This window comes from Porites lutea, chromosome 3 (assembly GCF_958299795.1).
Source record: "Porites lutea chromosome 3, jaPorLute2.1, whole genome shotgun sequence".
In the NCBI taxonomy this organism is placed as follows: domain Eukaryota; kingdom Metazoa; phylum Cnidaria; class Anthozoa; order Scleractinia; family Poritidae; genus Porites; species Porites lutea.
The window spans coordinates 11,077,042-11,092,724 of record NC_133203.1 but is presented as its reverse complement, the minus strand read 5'-3'; the positions used below and the strand labels follow the sequence as shown (position 1 = coordinate 11,092,724).

At 38.8% G+C, this 15,683-nt stretch overlaps 1 protein-coding gene across 3 annotated transcripts in view; it reads right to left on the bottom strand.

Moving 5' to 3' along the window:
- Positions 1-2,574: 2,574 nt before the first annotated feature.
- The window catches only part of LOC140930463 (deleted in lung and esophageal cancer protein 1-like), a 37,954-nt gene continuing 24,845 nt past the window's right edge, over positions 2,575-15,683 (bottom strand). For 2 of the 3 annotated variants that reach the window (XM_073380159.1, XM_073380160.1), the window contains exons 26-38: positions 15,180-15,250; positions 14,346-14,497; positions 14,093-14,190; positions 13,212-13,282; positions 12,369-12,604; positions 9,590-9,706; positions 9,190-9,281; positions 8,590-8,650; positions 7,894-8,079; positions 7,376-7,543; positions 5,794-5,947; positions 3,468-3,591; positions 2,575-2,924 (exon numbers count right to left, since the gene is read on the bottom strand). In XM_073380159.1, coding sequence (XP_073236260.1) covers positions 2,789-2,924; positions 3,468-3,591; positions 5,794-5,947; positions 7,376-7,543; positions 7,894-8,079; positions 8,590-8,650; positions 9,190-9,281; positions 9,590-9,706; positions 12,369-12,604; positions 13,212-13,282; positions 14,093-14,190; positions 14,346-14,497; positions 15,180-15,250 — 1,666 coding nt within the window. In that variant the 3' untranslated portion in view covers positions 2,575-2,788. Of the gene's footprint in view, positions 2,925-3,467; positions 3,592-5,793; positions 5,948-7,375; positions 7,544-7,893; positions 8,080-8,589; positions 8,651-9,189; positions 9,282-9,589; positions 9,707-12,368; positions 12,605-13,211; positions 13,283-14,092; positions 14,191-14,345; positions 14,498-15,179; positions 15,251-15,683 lie in introns of those variants that run through there. The other variant, XM_073380161.1, reaches the window with a different exon arrangement.

Below are 15,683 nucleotides of genomic sequence, written 5' to 3'. Positions count from 1 at the left end.
GGGCACTGGGTCCTTCGATCATCAGTCATGACTCGATTTTTCACAAAGGTTTTTCAGAACGGTTTTGTGTAGGCGTCATAAGGTGTCCAGCCCCTGCGGAGTGTCGCTCTGCGCTAGACTGGATTCTAGTTACAACATGAACCAAGTAAGAAATTCAAGAAACTTGTAAATGGTAAACGTCCCAATCGGGAAAACGGGACAACTTTTTCAGAACTTCCGTTTGTCCCGGGAATTTTCCAGTGGGACGATCCAAAAAAACGTTTACCATTTACATCCCAATCGGAATTTCCGGGAATTTGTAGTAAATGGTTAACAACCAATTTAACACCGCGTCGCCCTCGAATAAGCGCCGCTGTCCTAATACGGCCGCACTAAAACACGGAATCCGAGATCCAGAATCAGGCTTGGAAACGTAAGCGAAATACTGCATACAGAATCAAATATTAATAATAGAGAAACTAAAGAATTTCACATTGCATACACATTGTAATTTAGTATAATCCAAAGAGCGAGAGAATTTGTTCAGTAGTTTGTCTTTGCAGTTCCCTTGAATATATTCTTGTTAATGCATCTTGTTCAAGAGATTTTAAGAATTTATTGCATTGCAAGGTTGATAAAAGTAATTTTTATTCACGAGTGTAGGGGTTGAATAATACAGTTAAACAGAAACCTTTTTAGCCACATGCTTGTCCCCCAAAACACTCCAGGGACATGACCACAGTTACTTTCCGGCCTTTTAGCAATAAGTTCAACTTTTTTTTAGCCATTATTTTGATGTACCGCGGACTTAAGCAAATGCACGCACAATTCTCTCTTCTCTTTGGACGCTACAATACCATGGTTCCTTTGTTTAAGTTGTATTAAACAAAAAAAATTGAAGACTGTTGAACACAACCCAGAAAAGACACCGAGGAAAAACTTGACGACGACGCCTTTCAGTTATATAAACTACGTCTCTGTCGATTTAAACGAAGTATGTCTCCATATAACTTGCCTCTTTTTAAAAGGAACTACAATAGTTGTCAGGGAAGTCTTCTCAGCTATTGTTTTTTCCCCTCGTTTTGCTACCCAATGAGAATTTCAGGAATTTGCATTCATTCTTTTCACCGGAATCGACTCCTCTCGTCATGCAGCAGTCTCCTCTGCCAAGGTAATTATTGATTTACATGTTTATTTTATCTGTATTGTTTTGTTATTGCTATTATTTTTTTTTTAAATCGATCGCTTGGAACCTTCTTTCACATATTCCGTATTCCGTTTCCGAATTCCGGAATTGAAATTATTCCCTTGGTTAATTATTCTCTCTTAATAAAATTCTTGGTCGCGTTATGCATCAATCAGCGGCTTCCCCCTAGAATGTATTATCAGAATTGTTTATGGTTCCAAGCTATAAACATAAGCAATTGGAAGCGCCTCATCATCATATAGAGGCGAATCCTTGCATGCTGACGTCATTGTTTACATTTTTGCTTATTAGAATACAGGTTAACCCATAGAAGGCCTTTTCGTATGCACAAAAATGGTTCAAAAGTTGAGAGGGCGCGTTAATTAGTGCAGTTTGTTCAGTTTCAGCTCCCTGAAAACAGTAAAAGTGGAACTAGCAGCAATCAACACTACCGAATTGATGGGTTGCAAAAACGTTCTGATGAGATAATACATTCTTTTCAAAGTTCGAGGTTTTTCAAAGAGAGATGACTGAAATTGTTTTGCTTTTTAAACATTCAGAGATTTAATATTTTTTAGTTTCATCAGCTACGATAAGCATATGTTAATGAGGCAAAAAAGAAAATAATGTAACCAGGGATTCGCCTATAAAGATAAGTCAATTCTGTAGAAGCAACTTGGATTCCTTCAAAGTACAGTCGAACGTTCACCTCTCTACAATGATTGGCCACTTTTTTGGCGGACAGTCCATACATTGACTCATGTTTAAACCTCGCTACAACAGCCACTTTCTACTGTCCCAAGGTGGCCATTGAGGAGAGGTTCAACTGCAGCACCATAACTGTTGGCTGCTGGTTGTACATTGCCTATACTGCGTCACGCCCTAGCATGGATGCGTTCATCGATTGCAGAAGAAGAGGAGAACAATTACCCCAAACTGAAATGGTATAGGTCACACAGGTGATAACAGTTTTGAAATTGATGTCCTGGAAGGAATGTTTGAGCATATGTGTCTAATTTTTTTCAAGGCATCCACTAATCTCTGTAAATAGATCAACAGAGTTTATTATCAACAGTAACACCACCCAACAACGTGGCTCGCCCGAAGGAAGGCGCGTTGATGGACCCGTTGATTAGTCACCAAAACACATGGTCGGTGGAACCTCTTCTTCAGAAAGTTGGCACGGCGCAGGCAAAACAAGGTAATGGCGGGGACAGCCAAAGCAGAAAGAAAATCTCTGGAGAAAGGCAACTGTACTTTATCAAAAACGAAAAAAGGAAATAAGATATGTAAGGACACAGACCACGTCATTTCTCTTGCTTGACTGTGTGTCATCATGAGTACGAATTTGACTCAGACGAGGATTAACCAATGTTAAAGTGAATGTACAATAGTCTACCAAAAAAACATTCATTTGAAACGTTTATTAAGTTTCTCGGAAATATACACCTTTTTTACAAATTATGTAAACAATATTCGTTACAGCCCATTGGAGAATGAATGAACTCCCCGAGAATTTTCGGGAAAAATACAGTACACGTGACGATGTTTCACCTTAAACCACTACTTCTAAGGGATACGATTACCACAAGATTACAACAGAATGTAAGGCACATACTACAGTCACGTGTCTGTGGTAACGTTAACAAGACGCTCGTGTACTTGATCGTATGATCCTCTTCCTCTCATTACTAGTGTCTGCTCCTCTTCCTGAAGTTTACCGCTGACGATAACAACACATTCGTACTCAATATTGCGCCTGCAATGAAAAGGAGAAAAGATAAACTGGGACTGCGTAGGGACCTGAATAAAATTTGAAAATCAAGATCCCCGCTGTGTTAAGTGATTTCATCCACTCGCCGACCCTTCCTATATCGGGTATTCAGTCAGTCCATATCAGACCATGTCATGTTACTCTGTTTAATTTAAAGTGCCTCATGCTTCTTCATATACGCCACTTGCATACCTCTCATAATATACCTTATTTGCCCCCCAAAATTTTACGTAAGCATCTTTTTCAATTTCTCTTAGGACGGCTGTGACACCCAGGAGAAATGAAAAGCAAAGGTTATGCAAAATTTGGGGGAGGGGGGGGGGTGGGGGCAAATAAGTTGCTTTATGGGAGATGTGCAAGTGGCGTATTCATTTTTGAATGCAAATTGAAAAAAAAAACAGAACAAAGGAAAAAGTCCTGTGCGAACGTCGTGAGGCCAGAAAGGATAAACAAACCACCGAAGATAAAAAACTTATGCTGGAAGCTAGGAATTAAAAATAAAATTATTGGAAAACAGTGATGACTTACTTTGCTGTGAAGGTAATTTTTAGAGTAGTCTTTGTCCTTGCAACAAGGCTTGTGTTGGCCTCAAGAAATCCTTCTATCGGGGTAACAACGAAAACCTGTTGACTGATCGACGGATAACGAGGGTCTGTAAAAACGAAAAATAAAAATAAAAAAGTTTAATTTTCACTCTTTAATCCATAAAGGACAGCAGCTCTATAAGTAGTTTTACTACTAAACGATGTTGGCTTAACCACTGACATTAAGGGACTGGTCAAAAAGTATAGGGGCGGGTGGGCCGGAGCAGAGAGGGGGTGGGTCATGAGGTTTTGAGCCTTGTGCAAGGGGTGGGTCGTGCAATTTGCAACTACCCTTAGGGGGTGGGTCACCCTATTTTATTACATAGATAAGCATTAACTGTACTAACGAGACAGTTGACCACACTTGTTATATAAAACACAGCCAGCTGGAATTATTGCTAGAATACTCACAAACCTGTTGTGCGAGAAAATGCAACGGGTGACAGACCGCACATCCCGTGAACCCTTTGTTAACCTTTTTTTTTTGGCTCTAACGAGCATGTCCTTTAATGATTTTCCTTTTTTGTAAGGAAATGATTGGTGGTTCTTTAAAAATTTATTTAAGTTATGGTTGGCTTTGTATAAGATTCCATTTTTATTATTCAAGCTTCCCTTATAGTAGACACTGAGGGTTGCGGTATTGTGTCACAAATGGCAATAAATATTTTTCCTCCTTGTAGGTTTTGTTTAAGGAGTTTAGACTCGTTTTTGTGAATTTTATTTCTGATAGTAGGTCTTCTATCAAAGTTTGTGGGTAGCCTCCGTCCATCAAGCGTTTTTTGAATTATTTTCCTCAAAGGTTGTTTCTGAGGAGTTTTTTCGTAGGATTCTCAAGGCTTCTCCTTTGACAAATCCTTTTTTAACACTTGGAGGGTGACACGAGGTGAGATGTGTGTGCAAGAAGGTTTCCGTTTGTTTAAAATGTGTCTTTGCATCAAGGATAGATTTTTCTTGAATCTTGTGCCTTTGTATACAACCGTGTCTAAAAACGCTGCATCTCAGTGTCAAATGTTTCGGCCATGAATTTAATAGTTGGGTGATCTAAGTTTGCTTGTTCAATGAAGGCTTCGATGTCTGGTTTACTCATGTCCCATAGGGAAAAGACATCGTGTATGTAGCATTTCCAAACTGTTGTTCTAAAGACAGTTTTGCTTAGAGTTGTTGTTTCAATATAATATATATGTCATGAAAATAATGGCAAAGGAATCAAAACTGCTGTCTTTGTGCCCATTACAGTTCCATGGTTTTGTAGGTAGTGCTTTCCATTGAAGTGGAAGATATTTTCTTTGAGGATTAATCTAAGAATTTCCGGCAAGTAATGTGTAGGAATGGGTTGTCTTTGTAGAAATTTTCATATGCGTTGTGACAGACAATTTCAATATACCCTCGTTTTGCTGTATATTTGTGTCAAGACTCATAACGTCCATCGAAACAAGAAATGTTCGGTTTTTCACATTTGTCTTTTCAGTGAAAGGTATGATTTCTGTGATTTTGATCCGAGTTGTAGCAGCGTATAAACAAATTTTGTCAAGCACAGAACAAGGTTAGGCAATCCTCTTTTTTTTCTCCGTTTACCGTCGTCCGACCGACCCAAATATGTGAATGTTAACTTTTAACGTCGTCCTGGGGTACCAGGGCCCACTATTCCGAGACTTCTTGTGATTTTTTTTAAAGTTTTTTTTTTTTATCAATCCGACCGACCGACCCAATATCAGGAAACGCATTCGACGGTAAACGAAGAGAAAAAAGGGGATGGCCTTAAAGGAAACCAAACATCCATGTTTTAACTAGGGGGTGGGTCATGCAATTTCCAACCTTGCTTTAGGGGTGGGTCAGTCATTTTTGTGCCGAAGGGAGGGGGTGGGTCATGTGTTTTTCATCAACCACATTTCCAAATGCTCCGGCCCACCCCCCCCCCCCCCTATACTTTTTGACCAGTCCCTAAAGCAGATAAAGACCATGAAACAATTCTGATACCTCGCACAGATTTTTGGTCACGAGAAGCCCTTTGGCAGAAGTCATGACTTAACTATTAATTAAGTTTAAAAGTGCAACGTACCCTGAGTACTGATCGGGCCTCTCTTAAGGGCTAGGAGAGAGGAGATCTGGGGTTTGAGACGGGAGGGGAGAGGAGTGAAAGAAAGTTTCCTACCCTTTTCACTTCTTTCTTCGCCCTTTCCCCCAGTACAGCCTCCCACACAGACCTCTTTAGAGATTCGGAACTAGTCACTAGTTTTGGGCTTGCTAAAAGAAAATAGGTTACATTTTACCTTTATAAGCAATCCAAGCAGAGGCAGACTGGGAGGGATTAAACAGAGTCACGTGCATTTCAACTGCCTGGCCAACCAGGCATGTGCCAAAGTCCACTTCATTTTTAGACAAACGGAGAGTCGGCACAGCGATGGATGCCATCAAAGGAATCAACTGAAAACATCATCACTTATTTTAGCTATAAGAACGCAAGGACACATCCTTGGATATGAGAAACAGTTGAGAATAGTGGGTAGCAAAGAGGGTACACGCTATGCTAAATGCAGACACACTAAATGCAGAGTGGTGAAAGGTGGTTCGACTGGAGTTTTTGGGGGGGATACCTCCCAAGTTTGAGCATTAACTACGTCACCATAAGTAACGATATGGGAAAAAGATTACCACAACTGTATTATACAAAGATGAAAATTTCTTATGATGTGGGTTTTATTGCAATCGGAGTCGCCATAGCAACGTAACGACGCCATTACGTTTTTTATTTATCTCTGTGTTTCTTTGTACCAAGAGTTTTTTTAAGAAATCGCTTAAGGGAGTTTGTAACTGCCATAATTGCCTCAATTATATCAAAGTTTGAACAAATTCTATGGGAGCGTTTTCGAAATATTTTGAAACGAAGTTTTAAGTATCATAAAAACAGTGAAATAGCATGCTATCCACACAATAAGCTAATTTTTTAAGAAAATGATAAGCTTGGGAAACGCAGCTTCATCTCATAGTAGTTTGATTCCATTGAAAACTGCGTACAAAAAAAGAGAATTGCTCCGAGCGATCGCGAGTAAGAAGAATTTTAGTAACTTGCATTCAGCTGCTTTTGCACGTAATTTGGTCCATGCCTATAATTTTCGCTTTTTTCAAAAAACCGCTCGATAAATTTTTTTATAAATTTGACAATCCCGAGATCAATTGCCAATAAATATACCCTGCAAATTTCAAGAACATTGAAAACAGAGAAGGCTTTTAAATAGGGCCTCAAATATAAACAATTTTTCCCCCAGGTTTTGTGTTTACAAGTGAGCATTCTCATTATTCACTGGCATTGTTTCCAAACAAAGATAAATAAAAAACGTAATGGCGTCGTTACGTTGCTATGGCGACTCCGATTGCAATAAAACCCACATCATAAGAAATTTTCATCTTTATATAATACAGTTGTGGTAATCTTTTTCCCATACCTTTACTCGTGGCGACGTAGTTAATGCTCAAACTTGGGAGGTATCCCCCCCCAAAAAAATCCAGTCGAGCCACCTTTAAGTCCCGAGTGGAGAAAGGTTAGGGAAACTATAAGGAAAGACGGGAAAATAGGGGATAAGCAATGGGGAAAACTAAGGACACACTCATCACAACGACAGCAAAATACCCGAAAATTGCTTTATGTAAGGTAAGGAGATATTAACACAACATAATATTCACAGTTTTACCTGCGTGTCAGGCGATAGAAAAGTCAGGGGTGAAAAACGCAAAAATAGTATGATTCCAGTAATGTTTTGTAAGTGCTCAGTAACGGCGCCTCAGTCTACCGAGGGTATTGATAGGTAACTAATGCTTTCTTGAACGACCAAGAAGTAGGAACAAACATCTAACCTGTGTAGTATTATTGGAAAATTCAACAGTAAGGTCTCGTTTGAGGATAATTCTTCTGTCGCCATCCTGGGCAACAGTGTAAAGCGCGCCATCAGCTTGCTCCTGTTTAGCAGTTAGCTCGTTCACTTTGCGGATAAGTTCCTCAGACAAGTAAAATCCAACCCTTAACTGGAATCAAAAATAAAAACAATTAAGACATCTGTGGACACTCTTCTACGTATTCCTTTACTCGGGGCCCAGACATTCTTAAAAATATTTTTTGCGTGGGATGGGATTGACAGAATAAACGCGTGGCCTTCAGTCACAGGTCAGGCATACAATCCTCTCTCAAGTGGCGTTCTCGATCTACATCTAATGCTTTCCCTTTTCTATCTATGCTGCAAGTGAAATTTAACACTTTTGCAACTAAAGCAAACCACAGCAAGCCTTTACACTATTCAAAATTTACGTTTAAGATGTACACGCGTACAGAAACATACTTTTTGTGAAAGCTAATAAAAGCATCTTTATTCACTTACTTCGAGACTCTTGGCGGGCTTGAGTATAATGTTTCCAGAGGTTTGGGGTCTTGTGTTCTTGGCTGACGGGGGGGCTTCGGTGGAAACGATCTTGAATGGAACTGTCACTTGGAAATTCATGTTCAGCGGAGTTTCCGTGGTGTTGCTCAACACAAATCGATGAATCAGCGGTGTCTCTCCACCAAGCTGTTGATAATAAATTTGGTTACCAAAGAACCGTACCACATAAAAAAGTTTTGAAAGTAGTGAAGCAGTCAGCTTTAGTAACAAGGAAAACCATGGAGCATTTTGTCACAAAACAGATCTTCGAACGTCTTGATATGCTCAAAACCTTTCAGACTGGCAAAAAAAAAAAAAAGAATATGGCTGACAGTGGCTCAACCCCTCTCCCCCTTCAATGACATTTCATTACCTGTTTCGTGACAAAACGTTTTATAATTCTGATACATTTCAGGAAACGTGGCCAAAAAACCCCCATAAAATCAGGGATATTTTGAATGTACAGCAAAGCCCGGAGACAGGGTTGCTCAGAATGTCCGCGAGTAAACAGTAAAACAGTAAATTCTCGATCGACTCTTAACCCCTGCCATTCTTCACTCATTTTCTTTTACTCTCTGCATGTATTAGAGAAGGCAGCGGGACGAACGCCTACAGTATGGGTTGATTCATTTATGGTAACTGTTAGACTCAGCTTACCAGATCAGATGCAGCTGTAATGAACTCAGTGCCTCTGTCTTGTTCGGTTTCTAGAGAAAGCCTATAATCAACGAAACAAAAATGCATTCTTCACACTTAACTTTTATTCCATGAAATAACAAACCATTGTGACTGATTGACAAGCGTCTTATCTGGATTTCGGTGATCAATAGTGCACACTTTATAGTCAATCTTTCTTTTAATATTCCACGACGTTTTCATGATTTCCAAATCCTCAAGAAAAACAGAAATTTTTATCGTTTTGGGAAAATAAAAACTGTTTAACGGAACTATCTGACTTTGCAGCTCAATCAGCACGCTGCACTGTGATTTTGCACTAGTAATGTAAATTTTCATGGCTGTCCATGAAATACACCAACATTTTTTTTTTCTGACACAATCTGAGAATTATCCTGTAGAAAAAAACTTCAAAGTTGTTTATCTTAAATTTGTAAAAGAAAGAAACCAGCTCAGCAGTACTCATTTATTCAAGTCTACGATTCAAGTTTCATACAAGGAAACGAGAAAAGGCAGAGAAAATCAGATCCCGTAATGAAGAGGTTTTTCAAAGAGCTGCTGCAGCTAAGGACAAAAACCTACAAGGCAGGGTCCATGTTGGCTGTCATGTCCAGGCGGAACGGTTTCATATCCACACCATGCGCTCTTCTCACACGTCCCGGTATTTCCAGAATCTTTAATTAGTAAAAATTAATGAATGTCAATCATCAAATGTTAATTAAGCATTCATTACATGAAGTACTCAACCATAAATATTAATGAAAGTAACGTTAATGAAAGTATTTAAGTACTGTTTGATAACTTCACGTAACTAAAAGAAAGTTTTGGTGTAAAAATATTAATATTATGAGATATTGCGCCGCTGAAGACTAGTCTGGTTGATGTCCTGAAAATTGGTTGGTTATTACTGAAAATTCAAATTTATCACAAACAATTATGACGTCACCTTACAAAAATACAAGTAAAATGCTCCTCACGTCACCTGTGAATCTAAGCTCATGAACGCTGTGGCGTATCCAGTACACAGCTCTCCTGACAGGTTTTCCGTGTAAGGGTAAAAAGACACCGTGGCAGCAGAATGACTTTTAGCGGAGATCACCTAAAAACATCGAAGATAGCACCACTTAGACGCAGTTTCAAAACAAGTGCAGGAACTCAAATTTCATATCAATGAAGACCAAAAGATAATTTTGATGCTATGAGCGTTCAAAAACGGAGAAAAGCAAATATTGATATTGGCTCTTATTATTCATTCAAAATATTTCTCCATTTCTGATTGGCTAAAAGCTCACGCATAATTCACCATAAAGAGCTACTGTTGACCTAATTTGGAAAGGATTTTGTCCTATTGAACCGGTGACTTCAAAAGTGCAGCCCAAGTTGCAGATTATTGAACCGTTAACCGAGAAAACCTGGGGACAAGGTTGAGTTTTTTTCGATAGTGAGAACAAAATGGCTGAACAGTCGGCGAAACATTTTACTCGTTTCACGGCGAAATATTGTCTAAAATCAAAGCAAGAACAGCAAGAAGACATCTCGACGGACGACATCTGCTGTTCGGAGTATATTTGCAGACCTAAACAGACCTTTCTCTCCTAAACTTGCCGATAAAGATGCGCTAACGATATGAACTTAACATCGACCGAGGTAAGCACGTTTTAGCTTGTTTTTAAACTTGATATTAATTTGAATGAATAATAAAACAATATTTGAATACGGCTTTCGTAGGATATGAAGAATTCTGCAGATCTCGGAGGGTGTTATCCACCTTAACCTTCGGCCATGGTGGATAACACGCTCCTCAATCTGCAGAATTCTTCATATCCTACTCAGCCTCATTCAATAATTGTTATTAGTATATACTAAAACAGTGGATAGTGTTTTTCGCGCGCTCTGATTGGCTACTCAATCAGTGAATATCCTGCACTATTCACTGATTCACCTCCAGTTCCTCCGAGCGAGAGACGCCAAACTCGCGTAAGTTGCAAAATGCCTTCCCGGTTTGCTGCCGTAACAAACAAAGAAATTTCACAACTAATCAAGCAAGCTGTTTCCAAAATACACGAAGAAAGTGACGAAGCTCGGGGTGGAAGTTTTCACAGGTAAAGCTTTGTCTTTTTTACTTGAATTTATCGATAAAACCGGCGAAAAAGTTTTGTTGTTTACAAATGCAAATTAAGTTTAAGTCTTGCGTTACTTTTTTTAGTTGACTTGTTCATAAATAAGCTTAAAACTAAATCTAATAATCCTTTTTACAGAATGATTTTAAATACAAAAAGAATTCACAGCTCCTTTTGAGGAAATTTCCCCGCAAGAGCTAAACAAATGCCTTCAAAAGTTCTATTTGCCGGCAAGAAAAAGCGACGACAGCGGCCGTTCGGTCATTGCGCGCCAAAATTGTAATCGTTGCAGGCAACAGTAAATGAGTTAAAAATCATCATTTTTGGGCTCAATTATCTCACTGTTTTAGTATATACTAAAACAATTATTCACCTCAGTGTCGGTGGCTAGTGATGGCGCGGCTTCGGTAAATATCCATCACTAGCCACCTCCACTTCGGTGAATAATTGTTATTTATTATTCATTCAAAATATTTCCCCGATTCTGATTGGCTAAAAGCACACGCATAATTCACCACAACCAGTTACTGATGACCAAATTTGGAAGAATTTTGTGTTTATCGAGGAAATGACGTCAAAAATGCAGCGTTCGTACAGGTTAAGGCACCGTTAACCGAGAAGACCTGGGGACGAGGTTAAGTTGTTTTGATTGTGAACTGACAGACAAACCTAAAAGTGCACTATCGAAGATGAACATAACATCGATGGATCGATGGAGGTAAGTATGTTTTAGCCATGTTTTTAAACTAGGCATTATTTTGAATGAATAATAAAACAATTATTGAATTCGGCTTTCGTATCATATGAAGAATTATGGAGATCTCGGAGGGTGTTATCCGCCTCGGCCTACGACCTCGACGGATAACACCCTCCTCGATCTCCATAATTCTTCATAAGATACTCATCCTCATTCATTAATTGTTAAATTATCTGATTTTAAACGTGGCGAGCTTTGTGTTTACAACTAATTGTAGGCCACAGAAAAGTATTATTTTATTATCATTTTGCCGTTTACATTAATTACAACATATACAAAAAATTTAGAAAGATGAGGCAAGGGAGCCAAAGGAAGCCAATAAGGCTCATGAAAAGGACCACCTTCAAAAATATGACTTAGTTAATAAATAAGATACTGGCATCGGTAAGACAATTTAACTGAACACAAACAACTTCTTTACAAGGTAGAAAATAATCATTCAATAGGATAAAACAGATAAGGCTGAATGAGAAAGTGCAAAAACGAAAAAGAAAAAGTGACAAAATACGAGAAAAAAAACAAAGAAGCGAAAAAGTACACACAAGCATTAAGAGAAGTAAAGTTTGCTTATACCAAGAAAAATGGCTTTAGTTTAGAAGTGAACACAGTAATACTAGAGGCGTTCTAACTTTCAGACCTATTTGAAGTTTGACAATATCTTAGTATTTTACGTGGAAATATTAAAAATCAAGAAAATTATATTATGTACCGCCTTTTAATCCTAAAGATACCCTATATCCCACTTAAAACTCTTAGGTCAACTTCAACATTAGAATGAAAGGGAAGTGCCATTCTCCTAGCGTAACTTACGCTCTCAATATTAGAGGTATATTTTGTAATGAGATGAAGACCCTGGATAGGAGTGTTGTAAGTTTAATTCTTACTTGCTGTCTAGGTGTGACGTCAAAAGGTCTGTCTGCGCAAACTCCCTCGTGTTCCCTCAGCTTGACTTGTATGAATGGTTTATCCTCGCGCTGGTAAATCTCATGATCACCAACAGTTGGTACCACCTCCTGCCCATCTTTGAATTGCGGCAAAGGTTCACCTATGAACACCAACATGTCCAGAAGTTGACTGTCCTGTGGTACGTGTCTGTATGTTTCCCAGTCTAAACGAATATCTGTGGAGAAGAGTATATATCGAAGGTAAGTTACCAAAACGTTTTTATTTTGTGTAAAGTGAACTCTGCATAAACCGCTAAAACGATTCACGACCCAACACGCACGACCCACCCACCCACGCCACACCCCTTAACGTTTGACACAAACTATGAAATTCTCACAAGAAACGTTTCCACCAATGAGTCAAAATTTTGCTTACCTCATTCTCAAGTTACATACCTATGCCACTAGACTGATTGATTAAATACATTCTTTTAAAAGATGGAAGAAATAGTTTGGTATTAAAGGACAGGAATACAAAAAATGAGCATAGGTGGATTACATACTACGAAAGTTGATTTCTCATTATAGTGGTCCGGAATTCAAGAGAGTCATTTAATGAACTTTAGAGGATATATAATTTTGTGCGGTAATGAACGTTTGTTATCATACAGTTTTATTTAAAATTAAACTTTTCGAAAGTTTAACTAGTAGACTACTAGGGTAGATGGGGGCAGAGACGTTTGGACGTCAGCCTCAAGATTTAAGCTTTCACACACTACATACCAGGTACTGGAAACGAGTATGTTCGGATAATCCAAACAAAGCTTTAAAATATTAACGCACCGTAAGGGCTTGTATTGTTGATTCTTAAGGATCGCTTTACCAAAGGCGCTCCAGATACGTGTGTTCCAAAGCTAAAGAAAAGAGAGTTTTGTTATCAAGAGTTTAAGTGGGGTGGGGGGGATACAGATACTGCAGAAACAAGGATAAAGCTAACATTACACTATTGTCATTGTCACTAAGTCTACAACTGGAAAAGAAATTGTATTACTCGGGTACCCTCCACAGAGCTAAGCGCTTCCTGCGACTTAAAAACAGTAGAAACCACCTTTCTAAATGCATGATACTCCAAGTGCTTGATTCCGCACACAGCGAACACGTTTCTAAAAGATCCACCCGAAGATGAAAATGTGTCCCAAGTAACATTTTTGAAGAGCATATTAACATATTCATCAAGCTCCCTTACTGCAATAGAAGTGAATAGCTCTGTGAAACTTTTATCTCCAAGCTGAACAATTTCACGGGATTCAAACACAATTTTATCCTCCTTTGGAAAACAAGAGTCTTTTCAACCTCCGTTTAAATCCTGAAACGGCCGTGAAACTGACAACTGTCATGAATAACTTCTACCAGAGGCAAGGATGTTATGAGCTGGGAAATATTTTGAAAAAATACTAAAACAATTATTGAATTCAGCTGTCGTGTAATATAACAAATTATGTAGATCTCCAGAAGGTGGTATCCAGTGGTAACTTCTCCTCAACCTGTATAAATCTTCACATCGTACCCACGCACCCTCATGCAATCAACGTTTATTACCATCACTAAATATTAGTGCAGGTAAAATGATCGGGACAGGGGCGAACGGGGCTCAAGAAAAAAAGACGATGAATTCGGTCCATACTATACTACTTGCAAAAAACAGCACTTATTTGATTCCTTACCGAAGAATTGGTGCCTGATCTTTCATCATCTGAAAGTTAAGCGGACAACCCACGACTTCCATTTCAACAGGAATATACACTGGGTCCATACCGTCAATCTAAGACAGAAAGTATCAGTTATAGTACAATTGTTTAAATAAAACATTTGTAAATCAATTTTGTGACAGGTCGATCTGAAAGGAAAAAAAATCATGCTGTTGAGAGCTTTACTAGTCAGTGGGAGATACCTACTGTCATATCGCACGTCACTTACTTTACAAACAAGTAAATCTCTGTACTCGCCCCACATATCACTATAGCCTGTTATCTCAATGACCTGGTAGCCAAACGGAAGCAATTCACCCGACGCTGGACTTGGCACAAAAACTGCTCCTCTTCCGTCATGCAATATGGCCCTACAGTAATCTAAAAAATGAGCAAATTAGAAAGTAAGGGGAGTGAACAGCAGCAGCATGGCTTGATCAAACATGACCGTCTGAACGCTTACTGTGTGGCGAGGAACGAAACATCATCATAGCAAACGCTGCAAGCGGTCAATAAAAACCATGTTGAAATAAACATGTGATACGCCTGCTTTTATTTCAAAGATGTTGGCGTCCAGTTTTTGGCTATCTGTGCCGTAAAGATAATTAGCAGGTTTTGTGTTGATGGCGGCAAAAAAGCAAAAAAAGAACTTAATATGGAAATAAAAAGGTCGTCCGGCGAAAGCTAGATGAGGTTAGTACTCAGTATCAAAGTTGGGAGCACAAACGCTGTACTGTGATAAACAAAATGTACTGAGTAAACATCAGTCCTCGCTGACCATTCACACGCGACACGCCTGAACTATGGTGCGTTTTATGGCATTTCATGTCATTTTTTAGCGGTCAATCAGGATTTACAGTTTCATTTTCTCACTACGGACAAATAGTAAAAGCTAGTCTATGAGGACAGTTTTTATACAAAAATAAACAAGGATATTAAAGAGTGCATTCAATTCAGAGAAAAGCTTCAATATCGCACCACTTTTTCTGCTTCACTGTGCAACTGTTTTTGAGGGAAAAATTGAGAGTTCTATTTATAATAAAAATTCTGTTTGTATTCTTACCTGAATGAGCCTTCGTAAAAGTCTTACTGACTGGATCTGCAATATTTGGGGTTTTCCCTAATAGTCGTCCTCTGAAGATAAATCAATTAAGTGTCAGAAATACTTGCCTCTTATCGTCAGAATCATTATCAAAATATCATCTAATATTTATACATCCTAGCATGAATTTATTTAATGAAGCTGTATTTATCAGGGTTCTTTCGCTAGGGAGCAAACAGGTCGACGTCAAGGGCTGTCCCTACAGTTGATACGCAAAGTAAAATAACAAGATATTTGTGACATTAATCCACAACAATTACTTTTTCCAGTTGAAACTACAGTTGAACCTCTCCTTTGGCACACCCCTATTCAGGGGACACATAATTTGGTCCCCACAAAAATGTTCACATAATCTTTGTATTTGTCACCTCTACTGAAGGGACACTTCTATTTAGGGGAAGGGACACTTTTCATGGGTCCCGAAACCCGGATTTAACCTCCATTCAGGGGACACTTAAGCCCTCC